The sequence below is a fragment of the Seriola lalandi genome, unplaced genomic scaffold (genome assembly GCF_002814215.2).
Source record: "Seriola lalandi dorsalis isolate HSWRI2012SDOR001 ecotype SW California unplaced genomic scaffold, Sedor1 jcf7180002055006, whole genome shotgun sequence".
NCBI lineage: Eukaryota > Metazoa > Chordata > Actinopteri > Carangiformes > Carangidae > Seriola > Seriola lalandi.
The window spans coordinates 2,142,602-2,161,663 of NW_019525549.1; the positions used below are offsets into that span (position 1 = coordinate 2,142,602).

General features: G+C 40.3%; 1 protein-coding gene across 1 annotated transcript; it reads left to right on the plus strand.

The window, feature by feature from the left end:
• The first annotated feature begins 932 nt into the window (after nt 1-932).
• On the plus strand, nt 933-17,437 carry cd5 (CD5 molecule). The gene is made up of 7 exons (XM_023397265.2): nt 933-990; nt 1,195-1,235; nt 12,228-12,632; nt 14,043-14,174; nt 14,991-15,041; nt 15,625-15,690; nt 15,837-17,437. The coding sequence occupies exons 2-7, from the start codon at nt 1,202-1,204 to the stop codon at nt 15,905-15,907; spliced, it is 759 nt and encodes a 252-aa protein (XP_023253033.2). The 5' UTR covers nt 933-990; nt 1,195-1,201; the 3' UTR covers nt 15,908-17,437.
• The last annotated feature ends 1,625 nt before the right edge of the window (nt 17,438-19,062 follow it).

Here is a 19,062-nt window from a genome sequence, read left to right on the forward strand (position 1 = left end):
AATAAAGTGTGTGACCAGAAACATTCAGGTCAAACACTGTCTTATACAGGAGGACACATTCAGGGAATTAGTCTTCACGCGTCATTAAAAATACATTAGAGAGATGTGTTTACACTATGTATGTGTGTGTGTATATATATACACTACTCTGGTCAGACTGAGTCAGGCTGTGTTCTAGACAAACGTGTCACCAGTGAGATGAAATATTCCATCTGAAGATTTCATATTCACATACGTGTGTGTGAAATCACCAAAACGTATGATCATACAGATGAAAAGTTCATGAGTCATAAATCTGCTCATTTCAACACTCTGATGTTTCACTGTCACATCATGGAGGCTAATCTCAGAGGCTAACATTAGCAAACACCTCTGTATGACTGTCATCTCCTCCAGGGTCGAAGCAACTTCAGAGGAAAACTAAATGATATGAGGTCACTGACCTTCACTTTGTACTTCACCTTTACCTTTGTTTTTAGTGACATCCTCAGTCCACACTCGTTTCTGAAGGAGGTAAGAAAAACATAAAATGTATATTATTTATATTAAAAGACTTATGCAGCGACCTCGACCATATCAGTCATTTAAATTTCAAATATTTCCAACACTATATCTATAATATTGACTCATTTTTAAGACGACTTCATTCTGTTAGAGTTTGGTGGATTATAATTTACAGTATTTCATTCATTTATTTGCTAAATCGTGAAATCACAGTTTTTATATGACGCTGCGTTAATGTGTCACACAGCAGAGGCTCATGACTCACAAATGTTGAAAAAAAAGTGAATTTACTGTTCCCTTCACCTCCTCCTCCTACCTCTTCCTCCTTCCTCCTTTCTTATCACCACTTGTTATTTTCCCCACCCCTCTCTGCCTGTCTTCACCAGCTCTTGCTTTGAAGGGAGGAAATCTGCACTTTTGCAGCAGCAGCAGCAGCAGCAGCAGCAGCAGCAGAAGCAGCAGAAGCAGCAGAAGCAGCAGCAGCAGGTCAGGGAAGAAGAATGAAGTGATTCACAGAGAGAGAGAGAGAGAGAGAGAGAGAGAGAGAGAGAGAGAGAGAGAGTTAACACCTCTGCACTGTTTCCTCTCTCATCAGTTTTTCTGTTGTTGGCGTCTTGATCTGATTTGACTCTCTTGCTCTGTCTGTCTCTCTGTCTATTTGTCCTTCATTGGCTCTGTGATGGACTTCAGGACTGTCATGACCGTCTCAGCTCTTCTCCTCATAACTGCTGGTAAGTACTAAACACTGAAGACACTGATCCAGCCCACCGTTAACCCACTGAGACACATCAGGCCTGAACAGTCAGATGAGAACTTGCAGCCGTAGCTTCAAGACAATCAGTCTGGAAACTCACACATGAGGAAAAACAGCAAAAGGGTGAGGAGAACATGAAGAAGTTTCTATTTGGACCAAGACCTTTCCCAGAAAGAGAAAATGTCTTTAGTCTGTGTGTCCTGCTGAGACAGAGATAGACTCTAACTGTGTCTTAGAACAAACAGTCAGACTTCAGAGAGAGTGAATCTTAATTCATCTGCTGCACAAAGCAGTTTAGTTCTTGACTATCTTCAGCTGGACTGTGGAACAATAAAATCTGGATAAATTAAGACTTTTTTCAAAATCAAAGAATGGGCGACCAAGGGTCCACATCAACCTCTGAGCTCTGTTTACCCTCAGCATAAAACTCTTTATCTTTAGGAAGAATTCAACAGTTACAGGAAGTTTTACTTTGAGTAGAACAGCTTATAACTCAATGTCTCTGTGACAAAGAACACTCACCTATCAGAGCTCCGTCTTTTATTACCAGCACAGCTGTGGAGACAGTATGTCAGTACAATCAGAGCAAATCAAAGGCTGTTCTCCTGAATGTTGACAGATCACTCTGAAAATGTTTTATTCCTCTTTTATCGAGTCAGTTTGAACCTTTGCAGTGAGCTGAACCTCAGCATTGTTCACAACAACAGGCTGAAAAGATCATTGGCACTAACTTGAATGATCCATGTTCATCAAGTCAGAGCCACACAGAGGTCAAAGGTCATTTCAGCAGACCCCCATCACCAACATTCCCACAGATATCTTAGCTCATTGTCTCAAGTCGTCATCATCACTAATGCACCAGAGCATAACATGGATGTGAATATTAATATGTGGCCTAAATATTATGATTAAAATACTGCTGACTCTGATTGGTTGGTCAGGAACTCACCATGCGATATAATGATGAAAGTGGTCAGATTCATTCCAATCAGCTCCTTCCTGAGTCATTCCTCAGTAATTATGTGCACTGTGCTGTAAAGAGTGTGGTGGCTCACCACCTGTGCTTCACCTGCCAGGACCAGTCACTCAGGATCAGTCATTCAGGACCAGTCCCCTGTCTGCTGTGAAAAGGTTAAAAAGTGAACAATGCTGAAGACACGATTCACACATTCATGAGCATTTCTAAAAATACATTGAAAAAGAACTAACCTCCTGCCAAACTCACTACATATGTTTTTATATTAACAGCGGGGCCAGCCCCTTTATGCATGAATGTCCCTGACTGACTGACTGATGACATTTCAGTCTACTGAAATGTCACCGGTTTCCCGGCTGCTCGGGAACTGCATGGAAGAGGAGGAGCGCTTCCAATACACTGAGCCTCCCCTCCATCACAGCAAATAAACTACTTTGATTACATGTATCAGTATTACTAAAGGAGGCAGAGCAATAACTAAACATAAGACACACCGAGAGAGAGAGCAGGAGAGAGGCAGGGAGAGAGAGAAGTCATCGGTAACAACGCCTCGTACTAACGACTATGACCAACTCTACATATCAAGCAGAGGAAGTTACACATAAAGACCTGCCTCTAATCAAAATCTGTTACATTAATAAAAACTAAACTATTGTGGGTTCAGACGGAGGCTGTGGTCAGTGTGAGACTAAATAAGAAAGACAGTCTGTCTCTTCTGACTTTCATGTTACAGTACATAAGCTAAACTCACAGCTCAGTCTTTGATGTATTTGGTGATTTTGTCAGACAAAGTCTCAGTTATAAAATCAGGATTTGACCAGAGGAGGTCCAGACATGTACAAGGTGTTTTGTTGAATGAAAAGAGGAGTTGTGACTGGCCTGGTGAGAAGTAAAGCCGTGTTCATCATTAGCTCTGTGAGCTAAACCTGTCCCATCATTCTGTCTAGTATCTGCTGGTTTCATATACAGTATTTTAATACAGCAGAATTCACAGTAAAACTGCTCTCATTGACATGTTTTCATGACAAGGGAACAAGTGTGAAAGAGTGACTGATAAGTGAAAAGCAGACCTTTGACCCCTATAAATTTCAAGAGTTGAAATCAGAGTAAAAAAAATGTAGTTACATTATTTCAATGCAAAAAGTGCTAAATATTCACAGGCTGTTAATTTGAAAATGAGGTGAGGCAGATCTGCTTCCGTACCACTCCTCATGTTGCTCTTAGATTAGTCTAATGTAAGTTTCACAAAAATAATGCCAAATGGCTAAACAACCTAGCACCAGGCCAGAGCCGTGTTTCCTCGGTAACAATCAGTGACACCTGCTGACCACAGGTCTTAGAGAGAGAGTGAGGAAGTCTGCACCATGACCTCATGCTGCTGGACGTAGTTTGGATTGTTTCCCTTTTTATTAGATTTTCACAATAAAATATCCTGTTACTGCTGAATTTGTCTGGAGTGAATGGAGCATGCTCAGCCAGCCATGTTTCTAAGTTTGAACAGAGTTCAATTTATTGTCTTCAGATTAAAAAGATCTTGTGTGTTTGTGCAGCTTTACTGAAAATAATTGGCAGCACTGCTCCTGAGATGTTGTTACAAATCGTCCAGGGAATGACACGGGGCCCCTTTCATGGATGTATAAGACCTCGATCCCCGATCTAAAAATGGCGCCAGTACTATAGGAATTGCTCGCCTCGCGCATACGCCAAAAAAGTTTCTGGCTTCTGGGTTACTTCTGCGTTATGCAGCCCACTCCCATCATGCCTCTGGGCTATGAGAACGAGCAAACAGCATTCTGGATTGGGATGGTCAAGTAATACAATTTCTACAGGACTTGAAACCATGGATTTATACAAATGGCAACAGCAACAAACAATGAAGATAATGCTCTGAAAAGTAAGACGGTATTAAACCCTGCGATTGTTGATGTCAGTTATTTGTGATGTTAAAGGGAAAAATATTTCATTCAGTTAAAAGCTTTAGAGCTTAAAATCACATTGGATTCCACTAAATACATCAAAATTGGACAAGAATATGTAGTTTGATATTTAGTTTGTTTTTGTGCATTTTTGATAAGAAATTGATGCAGCATGTGACAGATATTACAATTTGTGTAACTTGTCAGATAAAACTATTACGAGGGCTTTACTTTTTTAATACAATACAATATTTCCACAACACTTCAGAATTTCAATGTCCACAAATGTAGCTGTGACAGAATCCAGGTATTTTCATTAAATATATTATTGTCCCAGATATTTGAATTTTAAATGATATAAATGAAATAAATCAGAAGGATTTCGAAAACAAAGACTCACCTTTATGTCGTTAATTATTCAGTTTTCCTATTAACTTTTGTACATTCGTACTTGTTCCCGAGACACAGCTCAATGGCTTAAAAATATACAATAAAAAGATTAATAATTAATTGTGTTTACAGTCGGAGGTATCCTGTCAACAGTTTTACAGGAGTCTCTTTTACTATTGTGGTCTATGGGAAAAATGCTTTTTGGACCACAGGGGATTTTTTTGCTGCAATAGCACAAGTAGCCATTTGGAAAAATTAGCTGCAAGCCTTACCCAGGTCTTATAATACATCCATGGCCACTTTAGGGGGGTTTCCTACTGAGACGTCATTACAAATCGACCAGGGAATGACAAGGGGCCCCTTTAGCGAGGTTTCCTACTGAGTTGTCTTTGCAAATTGTCAGTTGTGTAAAGGGGAGAGAGCTGCTCTTTGAGTAATTAATGTGAGTGTCTTCTGAAGCTGCAGTGTGTTGCACTCTCTCAGCCAATCAGAGGACAGCACCCAGATTCATTGTACCATAAATGGAGACAGAGTATAACATGGCAGTCACCAGGGTAATGTTCAGCTCCTGTGTCACACTGACCTTTGACCTTTGAACACCAAAATCAGTTCACTTGAGTCCAAGTGAATGTCTGTGTCAAATTTGGAGAAGTTCCGTTGAAGCGTGTCTGCGATATCGTGTCCACACAAATGAGATGGATGGACAACCAGAAAACAAAATGGCTGCCACTCTAACTGTCGCCGGGCCAAGGAATAGTAAATATCAGACATCAGACTGGATGACCTACAGAACTGATCCTTGATTTGTCACCGTAAACTGAAACCAAACATCAGCGATATGAAGATGACCTACTGACGGGAACCAGACTCAGGGACTTTACCCACAACTCCCTGCTGTAGGAAGTCCACCTCCACACACACACGCACGATGACACACATGTGATTTTTTATTTGTTTGAGTCTGTGATCAGATCATGTTCTTCATTCATCTACACACACACGACAGAGAGACAAACCACACACCTTCACTGCTGTGGGATCTTACATTTGGATTTAAAATCTACTCTGACTCATTTTGACATTGTTGTGTCCCTACCAATCTTAAAACCAAACTTATGCCCTTGATTTATAGACCCAGTCTTTACCGCGGATTTGAATCCAGCCTCCTTGGCTGTACGTCATCCCCCCTCTCTCTCCCCTGACTGTCCTGTCACTCTCTCACTATCACATTAAAGTGAGCATCGGGTTTTAATCCATTATTTACAGCACATTTCAAAGAAAACACACACATACATTTTTTTTTAAAGGATTTTGTTTAACATCATATCTTGAAAAAACAATGTGACAAGTGACAACAGGAGATCCTCTTATTTTTAGCTGCATCCACTCACTGACACTCTGAGTCTAGATTGAAGAGGAGAGCCGGAGATAAAGGAGAAGTCTGGTGCTTTGACACTGCAGGTGTGGAGCACTGATGAACATCATCATCATATTGAATTGGTGTGGAGGTCGTTCTCAGAGTTTGATGTTATTTTTAGATGCAGAATGAACTTTATGTTTAGTAGTTAATTAGACAACATGTTCTTACAATGCTGTTGAATGAGGGAATCTGTTGCTTCATGTCGACTGATGCTGCACGTTTCTATGGGATATTTAACAATAGTTAATAACAGTTTATTGTAGCCTGTTATTCAGCTGCTGCTGCTGTTTTTCAGGCTGTTGTTGGTCTTTGAAATGCCTGTGGAGGCTCATCACAGTTTTATGGTGGTGTGTCTTAACTTTAGCACTAAAAAGCACAAATCATTCTCTCTCTCTCTTGCTCGCTTATTCCTCTGATGAGTAGACAGACGTGCGGTGTGGGAAACCTTAAGGCAGCGAACAGGCGTCCAGCCGGCACCACTGCTGCAGGTCTCAGGCCCACACTGCTGAGCATGATGTTGCTCTCAGTCTGCAGTAGATTAAAAAAACTGAGAGGTGTGTTTTGATGCAGCAGAGGTGTGTGTGCACGTCTCCCAGGTAAAGCCTGTGTGTGAGCAGCATTGTGACTCCGCTCACATCCAACACATCAGAAAGCTTGATTTGTTGTTGGGAAAGACAAACCCAGTGAATTGGAGGAGAACTGTGTGAAGACTCGTGCAGGAGAACAGAACTGACTGAGGGAGCTGTGGTGATGGATTGGTCAGTTTTTGATGGGTTCGCAGAGACCTGGTCTCCAGCTAGGCTGTGCACTCCAAAAGCAGCTGTCAGTGGGAAGCTAGTGAGGGATCAGCTCTATGACATTTCACTGGCAACTTGATTTCATCTTTTAAACTTTAATACATTTTATATACACACACACACACACACACACACACACACACACACACACACACACACATACATACATATATATATATATATATATATATATACATACACACACACACACACATACACATATATATATATATATATACATATATACATACACACACACACACACACATATATATATATATATATATAGGCTACATAGTCTACATTGGAAAAGATTAAAAGAACAGAACCAGACATAGGCCTCACATGATGAAGACAAGCACAGTCTCCAGACCTGCACCCCATGGAGCTGGTCTGGGATGAACTGGACTGAAGCTGACAGTGACACACATTAATGGGAACTACGGCAGCAGAGTTGGACCAACTTTCTGATCTTCAGTTCAGCCGCTGGAGGAGTCTGACATTTAGATTCAGTTTAGTTCAACAACAAGATTCAATGGTTCATTTAAAAAAAATTAAGAAAGTATTATGTATTATTATAATAAATAAATAATATGTAAAAAATATATATAATATGAATAATAAATACTAAATATATAATATAAATAGCAGGATGAGTACTTTTTTCATACTTGCATACATGCATTTTGCTGAAAACAATTTCTACAACTTGTAAAACTTTTACAATTTCTAAAACTTCTTCCACATATTTTATATCATTTGCAACTTTTGAATTTTTACAATTTTTACAACTTTTAAAACTTTTTTTTACAATTTTTACAAATACTGAACTTTATGCTTCTTTGAAGTAAAGGATCTCAGTGCCTCCTCATTCTGTGAAATTCCTTTTAGTTGAATGTTTTAGATTCATTATTTTCAGTGTATTTGTATAGAATATATGAACTCCAACAATTAACTGCATTGTTATCGTCAAATGTGTACAGCTGAAGCACCTTTCGTTGAATAATATGATTTCAACAAAGTCTTTTTTTTTTTTTCACTGTGACTGGATTCATTAAAAAGTCATTATGCTTTTTTCTCACTACATGACACGTCTGCTTCGTAGAGTATTTAATACTATGTATGTTCTAACTTCTCACAGTTATTTTATTTATTTAAAAAAGAAACTGCAGGAGCACATTCAGCTGTGAAGTCAGCGTGCTAGTGAGTCATGAAATTCATCATGCACAGTCAACAAAGCACAGTTTCAACTGCTGCTGACAGCTTCATGTCTTCATCCTCTCCTTCCTGAATAACAGACAGGCCGTGGACTGAATGATGAACTGGTTTGGAGTAAATATAGTTTATAATAATATCTGTTTAATGGTCCAGGAACAGAAGAACTGAAGAAGTTCTCCAAAAAACAACCTTTCAGTGGTTTCTCAAACGTTTCAAACTGAAATTCAAAAGCAGCACATATTCACATTCAGCCGTGGTGGCATGTCACCCTGCAAAAAGTTTCACTTCTGACTGCAGAGCCTTTGAAATCCACGCCGCTGAAACTTGTCCCGCCACCAACACAGCGGCGCTGAATAGAGACGTGACATTTGAAACACTGTTTTTACTGAGACGTGCTTTAGGTAATAAATCCTTTTTTTTCAAAATATGTTCCGATTCTTTAATTAGAAATGTGAAAGATAATCATTAATTCAATAACACACATTTACAGTGCAGCCAAATAAAAATGGCACCAGTAATACAGATTATATAAACTGAGTCACACATGCATGTTTAAAACAGATTCATATTGTTGTCTAACCTGAAGAACATGTCACACTTATCGAGGCAGGATGAACAGATCTGAAGTATCTAATAAAAATTCTTCCAACAATTTATTTGTAAAATTGCAAATTTGTAACATTACAAATAAATTGTTCATTGAAATTTTTTTTATTATGTTTATTTAATCAGTCAGAATCATTGGGATTAAAATCTCTTTTCCAAGAGAGAGCTGAGAATCAGACACAAGACAAAAGTCAACAACAAATACGACAGAACTACACAACACAATAAACTAAGAAACTAATAATTAACAAAAACATTTATAATGGTCATAAAATACATCAAATAATAGAGATTTAAAATATAAGAGTCTAGTATGAGGGAATGCAGTTCATTCCATTTAAATGGTGATAGAACCTGAAACCAGTTCAGCCAGTATGAGTGTGAACCTGACGGATTTGGAGGGTTAGTTAGTTAGCTAGCTAGTTAGTTAGTGGATCGTGTTCTGTGGACACTGGATTGAAACAAGAGAACAGATGTGAGGTGGTTTGAAGCTTTAATAGTCGAGCTTGATAAATGAATAACATGAGATGTCTGTTTCGTCCTGACTGAGGTCCAGCCTACGGAGAGAACAGTGATGAATAGGGTATCTGTCATTGTCACAGAGTGTAGAGCTCCATGGTACGCAGGGTTTAACTGCAGTGTTGATGGAGCAGCATGACAACAGAGTGTCTCCACAGTCACAAGACAAGAAGGTCGACTCAATCGAGCCCAATTTGATTTTTGAGTCACGTGTTGAATATGAACCTTGAGCCAGATTCCGCAGTATTTGTATGAATCAGTGAGGTCTTAAAGTTAAAGATTAATGTTAAGCTGCTGTAACGATCTTTTAATTAATATCTAAGACTATAATTTGATGATGATGTGTTTTTCGTCTTTTGTTTTTTTGTTTTTTACACTGCTGTGAATCTCACTCACTGATGAGTTCATTCTTGCTGCAGTTCACAGGCTGGTTAAAGTCTTTTAGTCTTTAAGTACAGGTTCTAAATACTGTAGTGGAGCTGTTCACAACACACACACACACACACACACACACACACACACAAAGCTGTAGCTTAAGCTTAAGAAATGAGCGTCTCTCTGTGGTTGTGCAGTGTCTTGTGTCAGATAGATAGATGAATCGATAAATAGATAGATACTTTATTTATCCCCTACGGGAAAGTCATGTGTCCATTAGCTCATTGTTGATACAAATAATGATTAATAAAAACTGTTAATAATAAATAAATAATAATAATTAGGTTAGTCCCCTTCTTTTAGCTGAGGTGTTGTATAGCCTGATGGCATAGGGAACAAAGGATCTCCTGAACTTCTCTGCTCTGCAGCGCCGTGAGATGAGACGTTTGCTGCACTTATAGCTTCTTCTCTGTCCTGCCAGAAAGTTGTGGAGAGGATGGTTGGTATTGTCTAAGATGGCCTCCATCTTTGCACTTTGCACATCCTTCATCTTTGCACATTGCATGCGTCTCTCCAGAACAGTCCTGAGTGAGTCCAGACTCCTGCCAAGTACATACCAAGCCTTTCTGAACAGCTTGTCCAGTCTCATTGTGATGTCCGACATGCTGTCTCCCCAGCAGACTGCAGCATGAAAGCGTACACTGGCCACCACTGACTGATAAAACATGTTCAGCATTTCACTGCAGATTTCAAAGGACCTGAGCTTCCTGAGAAAAAGAGCCAGCTTTGCCCCTTCCAGTAGATGGCATCCATGTTCAAGGACCAGTCCAGTTCATACTGCAGTGAAAGCTGGTTAAATTCACACAATGATCGGGAGTGTTGTTGTTTAACCAGGTCTCCATGAAACACAGGAAACTACACTCACGATATGCTCGCGGGTTCTTCACAACTCCCTGGCTAACAAGTTCATCATACTTGTCCCCAGGTGTGAACAGTGAAGAACTGTGGGGAGTGAGTTCCTTTGTCCGTGGAACAAACAAACGTGGTTTTCAGAAACTTGAATGTACTGGAGTCCCAATAGTGATATTCTTATTCTCTCAATGTTTTGGATGTAGTGTTTGCTTTTGCAAGAGATGTAAGATGTTTTGTATGTTGTAAATATGGTTTTGGTTTATGTGTGTGAAGCTTTGAAAAACAGGGCCCTAGTTTCAGGAACTGTGTTTTTGAAATAGTGAAAAACTGTAATTGATGTGATGCTCCTGTGTTCTTCAGTCAGTGTGTTGTGAGTGACAGTGGAGGCTTTCTGAGTGAGAAGGGTTGTCAGTGATGTGGTTAAACGAGCTCATACTGAGACATGTATGAAGAGTTTTGGTGGTTTGAGTTTTGGAAAGATTCACTGTTTGGCCGAGATGCATGTATGAAGAGGGTTGACCGATGCTTGTTAACAACTGAAAAAAACTAACGCACATGTGGCGCTGTAGTGAGTGTGTGTGGCAGCAGAAAGGTGTGTGTGTGCTATCTTATACACACACGGTGTGTTTATGAAGATAGTCAGTAACCAAATTAAGTTACTTTCTCAACCTGGTAACACAAGCTTTTTGGAGGCTCTATGGTAGACAGCTTTACTGCCACACACAACAATACACACATGCACATTGACAGACACACACAAGTGCACAAATGCAGTTGCTGCCCTAACTTTCACCCAACTGACTGTGATTGGCTAATTAGACTGATTAACTTAGGGCATTTTTTAAATGTAAATGTAAATGTACTTTATTTATAAAGCCCTTTACAACAGTCCTTTCGGTGTACCAAAGTGCTTTACAACAGATAATAAGTGAAGAGATAAATAAATGAAAAACAATTTAAAAAAAAAATAATAATAAAAGAACAATAAGAGCAATAAAATACAACAAAATTGATTAAGATAAGATTGTGAAAAGTGTTGTCATACTACTGGGTATTGAAGGCCATCCTAAATAGGTGGGTTTTTAAGCTAGATTTGAAGCGGCCCAGGTCAGGAATAAGACGGAGCTCGGTGGGGAGCTTATTCCAGAGCCTAGGGGCAGCAACAGAAAAGGCTCGGTCACCCCAGTGTTTGTATTTGGAAATGGGCACTTCCAGCAAAAGTTGAATTGTTGACCTCAGAGGTCTACCAGGATTTCGGACAGTTAAAAGATCAGATAAATACGATGGGGCAAGGCCGTTGAGAACTTTAAAAACAAACAATAAAAGTTTAAAATCAATTCTATAACGGACAGGCAGCCAGTGAAGAGAGTTAATGTTGTTCTGTTCTAGCAGGAGACATCACAGTAGCTTTACTGCAGATCAACTTCTGTTAGGGCATGTACATGTCTTCCTATGGTTGTAGGAACAAACTTAGGTTTGAAACCATTATTGTGAGGCGACTTTGGCCAGTCCTCACAGTTTCAAAGAGCTTTTTGAGTGATACCTGGACTGACTGAGGTCAGAAGTAGGATAATTCTCTACAATGTGAATGAAACCAAAAGTAACGTCCTCTGTAGAGATTGAAACATGTGCCATGGATACACACCAAGCAGCAAGCACATTAAAAGTTTCCTCAGGAATGTTCTAGTCATAGATTTATCATTTCCTGCTCAAAGAATTAGCAGTAAATAAAAACACACAGTGCTGTTCTGGTTTATGACACCGATGTGAACCTCTCAGACCTGTCTTTCGGTGTCTGTATTGGTCTCCATAGTAACTGATGTGTGTCTCTCTGAAACAGACAGAAAAACAGCTGTGTCAACCACCATGAAGACCCCCAACCTCCCCCAGACCACCAGCAACGGCACCATCCGTCACCACCCTACTACACCAGCAGCCACCACCGCCCCCACCTCAAAACCCAGCACCTCTGCACTCGTCCTGAGCTTCCTCACAGTCAGTTGGACACATGGATGTGATGGAGACGTGATCCTCTATCATCCCTTTAACATGACCCACCCTGTCTGTTACAGCAGTAATGTCCGGAGGCTTTTGACAAAGGTGTGTCAGAATAGGAAAGGTTGTAAAGATGATCTGCTCTGCATCGAAGGTAAAAATGTGCAGGATGGTTACCACATCTTTGAGGATGGAGCAACAGAGCAGAACAGAACCTGTAACACACTGAGGGTCCACTGCCCCACCAAAGGTTGGTCTACAGTGTGTGTGTGTGTGTGTGTCTGTGTGTAAATTAGCTCATTGTTGATAATAATAATAATAATAATAATAATAATAAAAGCAGTTAATAACAAATGAACAATAATTATTAGATTAGTCCACTTACTTTGGTAGAGGTGTTGTATAGCCTGATGGCAGAGGGAACAAAGGATCTCCTGAACCTCTCTGTTCTGCAGCACAGTGAGATGAGACGTTTGCTACACCTGTAGCTGCTTCTCTGTCCCAGACCCAGCCTTTTTGACCAGCTTATCCAGTCTCATTGTGTTCGTGTCTGACATGCTGTTGCCCCAGCAGACTGCAGCATAAAAGAGTACACTGGCCACCATTGACTGATAAAACATGTTCAGCATTTCAAGGAGCTCTGCCCATGCCTCACACCGGGCTTGTAAGAAGACTGCAGAAAAAACAGATTATGATCTGATCTGCCAAGTGGTGGTAGAGCTGAAGCAGTGTCGGCCTCCTTGACATACTGAGTGAAGCCATGAAGCCAGACAGGTGAGAGGTGAGAGTGACATAGTTAAAAAGGAGTTTTTCCTTTGTGTATATTATTTCTCCATCGTCAAACAAAACAACGATGTAGAATAAAAGACGCCATCGACAAAAAATATAATAATATATAGAAATATATTGCAAAAAACTATGAGCTTTGCGGACTTGCTGCAACATGTTGCCAGTGCATCATTTGAATATGAATATTTACCCCACGAAAAAAAAACACAACTATCCCTTTAAAATGAGTGTTGTTGGGACGTTTCAGTACCAATAAAGTTTTCCGTAAAACTTATTTTTCACCCTCAGACACTAAACTTCTCAAATCCATGTTTCATATTGTCTTAACAAAAATTTGACCAAAATTAAAATAAAGAAAAAACTGGCTCATGTTTAACACAAGGTTGTGTCACTTCATACTGAAGCATGTAGCAGAGTGAACACATTATTATGACTGAGTGACTCTTAATGAGTCACATCAAATTCACAATTCATCCACATCCTGTCCACATGTCATCGACATCTTGTCCATATCTCATGCACATCTCATGCACATCTCGTCTAACTCTTACGGACATCACTCTTCACTTCACTTAAGAACTTGGACCCAAACTCTTTCTATGGCAACACAGGCCAATCAGCAGTGAGCTGTTGTGTGTGAAATCACTCATGTGTGCCTTTTGCCTTTTGCACCACTCATTGCACATATGCAAGACTTGTCCCACAGAACCTGCAACAACAACCTACAACGTCTCAGATCAGATAGATCATAGATCACAGTCACAGCTTTATAGTCAGTTATTTCACCTTCATCTGACTGAACAGACTCCTAATCCGTCTCTGTTTCTGATTTGCACGTGTGTGTGTGTGTGTGATTGTGTGTGTGTTACAGCTAAGGCCATCCCAGATGTTAATGGACAGCTGCAGGCCTACAAAGTGGTGGCTGCTTTGCTCTGCTGTGTGCTGCTGATTCTCTTTCTGATCCGCTTCACCAGACCCACTGTCAAGGCCCTGCAGAAGAGATGTGAGTACACACACACACACACACACACACACACACACACACACACACACACTGCACATATGTGCATATTCACACTTATTTGCATGTAGTCAGCTCTTACTGAGCTGAAAACTAATATTTTCAGATTAAGACCTGTCAGATTAAAGACTATGTTCAAGAAAGACTGTTGCCTAAAATTCAAAGGAGTCTGCCACACTGTCACAACACAATATAATAGAAGAGAATAGAATAGAAGAGAATAGAATAGGAGACCACACAGAAAAACCAGGGGAAGTCACGTGTTTCTTAATGAAGCCCTGCCCATCTCAAACCAGTAGGAAGAGCTGAGGGAATCAAAAAAATCAGGGAATCTCTCATGTGAATTAAAACAAAATGCTGTGTTCATGCTGGAGCCATCAGTCATCCAGACCATAAGAATATTTTACTGGGATCAATCTACAAAGACGGCTCTGCTTCTGCAGGTCCACAGTCAGACTGAGGACCCTTGTCAAATGTCAGTCCTGTCTCTGTTTCTTCTGTGTATTCGTCTGAAATAATACCTTATGAAATAAAAGTAATTTCTTCATGTAAAATAGATGAACTGACCCTTTAAATGAATCACATTAATAACAAACTGGCCAACATAGCATCCACAGAGGAAAAGCTGTGGAAGAGGTGCTCATCATTCTGCTGTTCAGGCTCATGTGCAGACACCCTCTATGAAGACAACCTGCATCATGTTGTTTTCAGTCATATTCACAACAAGTCACTGTAGCGCAAAATGCACAAGGTGTCTCACCCCTGGAAGTATAACTGCAGTGTTTACATGCTTTTCAGTGTCGGACAGGAGGCAGAACCGCTGGATTGGACCTACACAGAGTCACAGTGGTGAGTCGCACACACCCACACACACACACACAAACACACACACACACTCAAACACACACACACACACTCACAAACACACACACCATGAACACACACAAACAAACACACACCCACACACACACAAACAAACACACACCCTCACACACACAAACACACACACCATGAACACACACACACACACACACACACAAACACACACACAAACACACACTCACACACACCATGAACACACACACACACACACAAACACACACACACACTCACACACAAACACACACACAAACACACACACACACACTCACACACAAACACACACACCATGAACACACACACACACACACACCCTCACACACACACACACACGCACACACACACACACACACACACACACTCTGTAGTGTATATTTACTTCTGCACCAAATGTGGATTAATCTTCATTAGAAATCAAGGGGCTCAGAGCCACAGACAGAGGAGGGGGGTCATACAACACAGTTTTGGTTTGTATGATGATGTTTCTTTGTCAATAAGAAACAGGGAGAGTAACAGCAGATGTGTGATTTAAGATTTTCCTTTTCTGCGTCAGTGTCTTACCACCGAGGGAAAACTATGGTTAAAGACGATGATGGAGAGAAGAGACTGTCCTACCCTGGTAACACACAAACACACACACACACACACCCATACCCATACACACGCACACACGCACACACACACACACACACACACACACACACACACACACACACACAGTCATATAGTAAATCTGGCTGCTGTTCCTGTGTGTTGTCAAATCAGCTCTGGAGCGACTGACAGTCAGTGACAGCAGAGAACCTTCATCCAACAGGAACAGTGGCTACAACTTCTGAGGTGCATCATCGTCATCGTCATCGTCATCATCATCATCGTCATCATCATCATCATCATCATCATCATCATTCCTGATTTAATGACCAATGCATTATTTAAGATTATGTGAAAGTGACCATTCATAGTAGAAATTCTGTTATAACCAAGTCTGACCGTACCACCATCAATAAATGCGAGTGAGCAGTGTTATCAGTGTTATCAGTGTTAGCAGTGTTAGCAGTGTTAGCAGTGTTAGCAGTGTTAGCAGTGTTAGCAGTGTTAGCAGTGTTAGCAGTGTTAGCAGTGTTAGCAGTGTTAGCAGTGTTATCAGTGTTAGCAGTGTTAGCAGTGTTATTAGTGTTATCAGTGTTAGCAGTGTTAGCAGTGCTGACAGTGTTGACAGTGTTAGCATTGTTGACATATTGACAGTGTTAACAGTGTTATGTCCAATGTTGCTGTAACTGAACTTGTATATTAACACATTATATGATATTCTAGTGGCACCTTACAATGTTTTTATGGTTTTAGCAGCAGTTAGCATTTCAAGCTACTTCTTAAATAACTGCACGGACAGGGCTGCCAACTTTTCAAAAAGCCCTGGAGTGAGATTTTGTGGGGCAAACCAAAATTTTGCTGTATACACGCCAATTTTTTGTTTGGCCCATTGCCATACAGCAAAAAACATTTACCGCTTACCGTACATCCGTGGTTCTCAATGTATTAGCCTTCGGCCCTACTCAAAGTGTACAAATGGAACCAATTGAACCAACAGTCATTATGGACTCACCCACATGCTGTTTAGTTATCATGTGTGCTTTTTTCTTCCAAAAACGTCCATTTAGAGACCCCTGGTGAGCCAGTCCTGCAGCGAAAATACTTTGAATGGCCATCAATTGCAACCGACACGAAAACGTCCATAAAACTACACAAAAACTTTGTAATATTCCTCCATACTGCTCGTCCGCGACAATCCAAGTGTCCTGAAGTGGGAACATCCAGAGTTTACTCGCAACAACGTCATTTAGTACATGTTTATAGCCGAAAACGGTGGCTATGGTCAGTAGCCCGGATGTGCGCAGAGGCAGCTTCTTCATGGCATATCACAGATAGATCTATCTCTATAGCTCTGGCCCAGACGAAATTCAGCGTGCGAAATCGGGGGTGTGGCGTGAGAGCATGTGAATTGATTCAAATGAGTGTGTCTCATGGCCAATGCGTGAGAGTTGGCAGCCTTGCATGCAGCTGTCCAAGTGAGCTGCACCGTGTACAACAGACAGCTCTGGAGATGTTCGCAGGTGTATTAGCAGTTTTCCCCTGCTTTTAGTCCTTGTGCTAAGCTAGGCTAACACTCTCAGGAGATCTCTCTGTACTTGACAAACAGCAATAAACCTGAGAAGAGCTTTTTAAGATGAAATGTTCCTTTAATCAGAAAAATTGACTCATTAACATGTGGTCAATGGATGTTTGTTGTGCTGACTCTGTTGTTATTTTTTACTTTTGTTGTTAACTTTTTATTTTCGGTAAAATGATCTGAGTCATGTTTGACCTGATTTGTTGCCTCTAAAGTAGGTGAATGGAAAATTTTGGAGAAGACAGAAAGAGCAAGGGCGAGGAGGAAGAGAAGAGAGTGAGAGACGAAGGTGGTAACAAAGCGCAGCAATGTGGTTTCCTCTGTCGTTGACACCAAGTTCCTGTTTGTGTTATTTCTGTCATAACCTGTATATGTTTCCCCCTCTCTCCCGTTCTCCTTCTCTCTCTCACTTCCTCATTGTCGTCCTCATTCTTTTCATTCATCTCTTCTGTTATTTTCTTCCTCCCACTTTCTCTTGTCGTGTGTGTGGTTATCGTGCTGGCGGTCACTGCCCACATTAATTCTCTGTTCAGGGTCAGATTCAAGCTAATTTTCTCATGTCCCGGCTGTTGTTTATTAGTTGTCCTCCTCAGATGTAGAACCTGATCGTTTTGGTTTTACACACAACATCTTTACTGTTTCAGTTCAGTCTCATGGCTCTCATCAGCTGTTTCCTGCAACAGCTGTTTTCAGAGAAACAGCTGTAAACACACTGTCCTCTACCTGCTCTGCAGCAGACAGCAGCTGGTGAACATGGTGGAGCATTCAGCAGCTAAAGAGACAGATGTTCCCCTCAGGAGCTGGAGGAGACCAAACACAGAGTCCACATTCATCCAGCTTCTCAGAGAAGGATGTGACATGCCTGTAATGCTTATTTTATCTCTTTAAACTTTTGGGCCTGGGAGTTGAAACATTTATGATCTTTCTGAATGCAGGAAAAGACTTTGACTCCTTTGATCCTTAGGAAACTGCAGAGGAGTCCTGACTTGTTAGGAGCAAAGACCTGCTCACTTCCGATGGAAGGAGACAAGGTCACTGATCACTAGAGCTCAATACACTTTTTTTATTTGTTTTGGACGGACATTGGGTGGGATGTAAAAGAGAGCTCATGTCTTCCACATACAGCTTCGTATTCCCATAGCCACAGGGAGAATATTTGTTTACAACAGTGATGATTTGGATTGTTGCAACTGAGCATTTCTGCAGTAATAAATCAGTTCCTCAATAACAGATGAAAATAGAATCAAATACCATTTAAAACATAGATAAAATAAAATAAGTCAATTAAATAAAGTGACTAATGACTAAAAAACATAGGCTACTTCATTACAGCTTTTTATTACAAGATGTGTTGGTGTGTCTCCTGATGACATGACACGGATCGATTCCCTTTTAAAATATTAATGTCTGGATCTCACTAAACTTTTTACAGCTCAACATTACAAATCTGAAATTCTACTCATAAATCCTAAAGCGCAGAGACATTACAGTTTTTTTCAGTTGCTAACAAGCATCGGTCAAACCTCTTCTTACAGTCTGCATCTCGGCCAGTGAATCTCTCCTCAAATGAACATACACTTAGTATGTTATTAGTTACTTAGTAGCTTAGTTATTGTTTAGGTAGTTATTATTGCAGCCCTGGAATTTCAGGAATTATTTCTTTTGTTTCAAATTTCTATTTAACTCAAATAAATGACTCTATACAAGGATATAGAAAAAAAAGTATACTGAAGCAAATTTCTGATTTATTTTTGTCACATATACTTTAGTACGGTCAATACCCTTTTTTTTTAAGTACATTTTTTTGGGCTTTTGTGCCTTTAT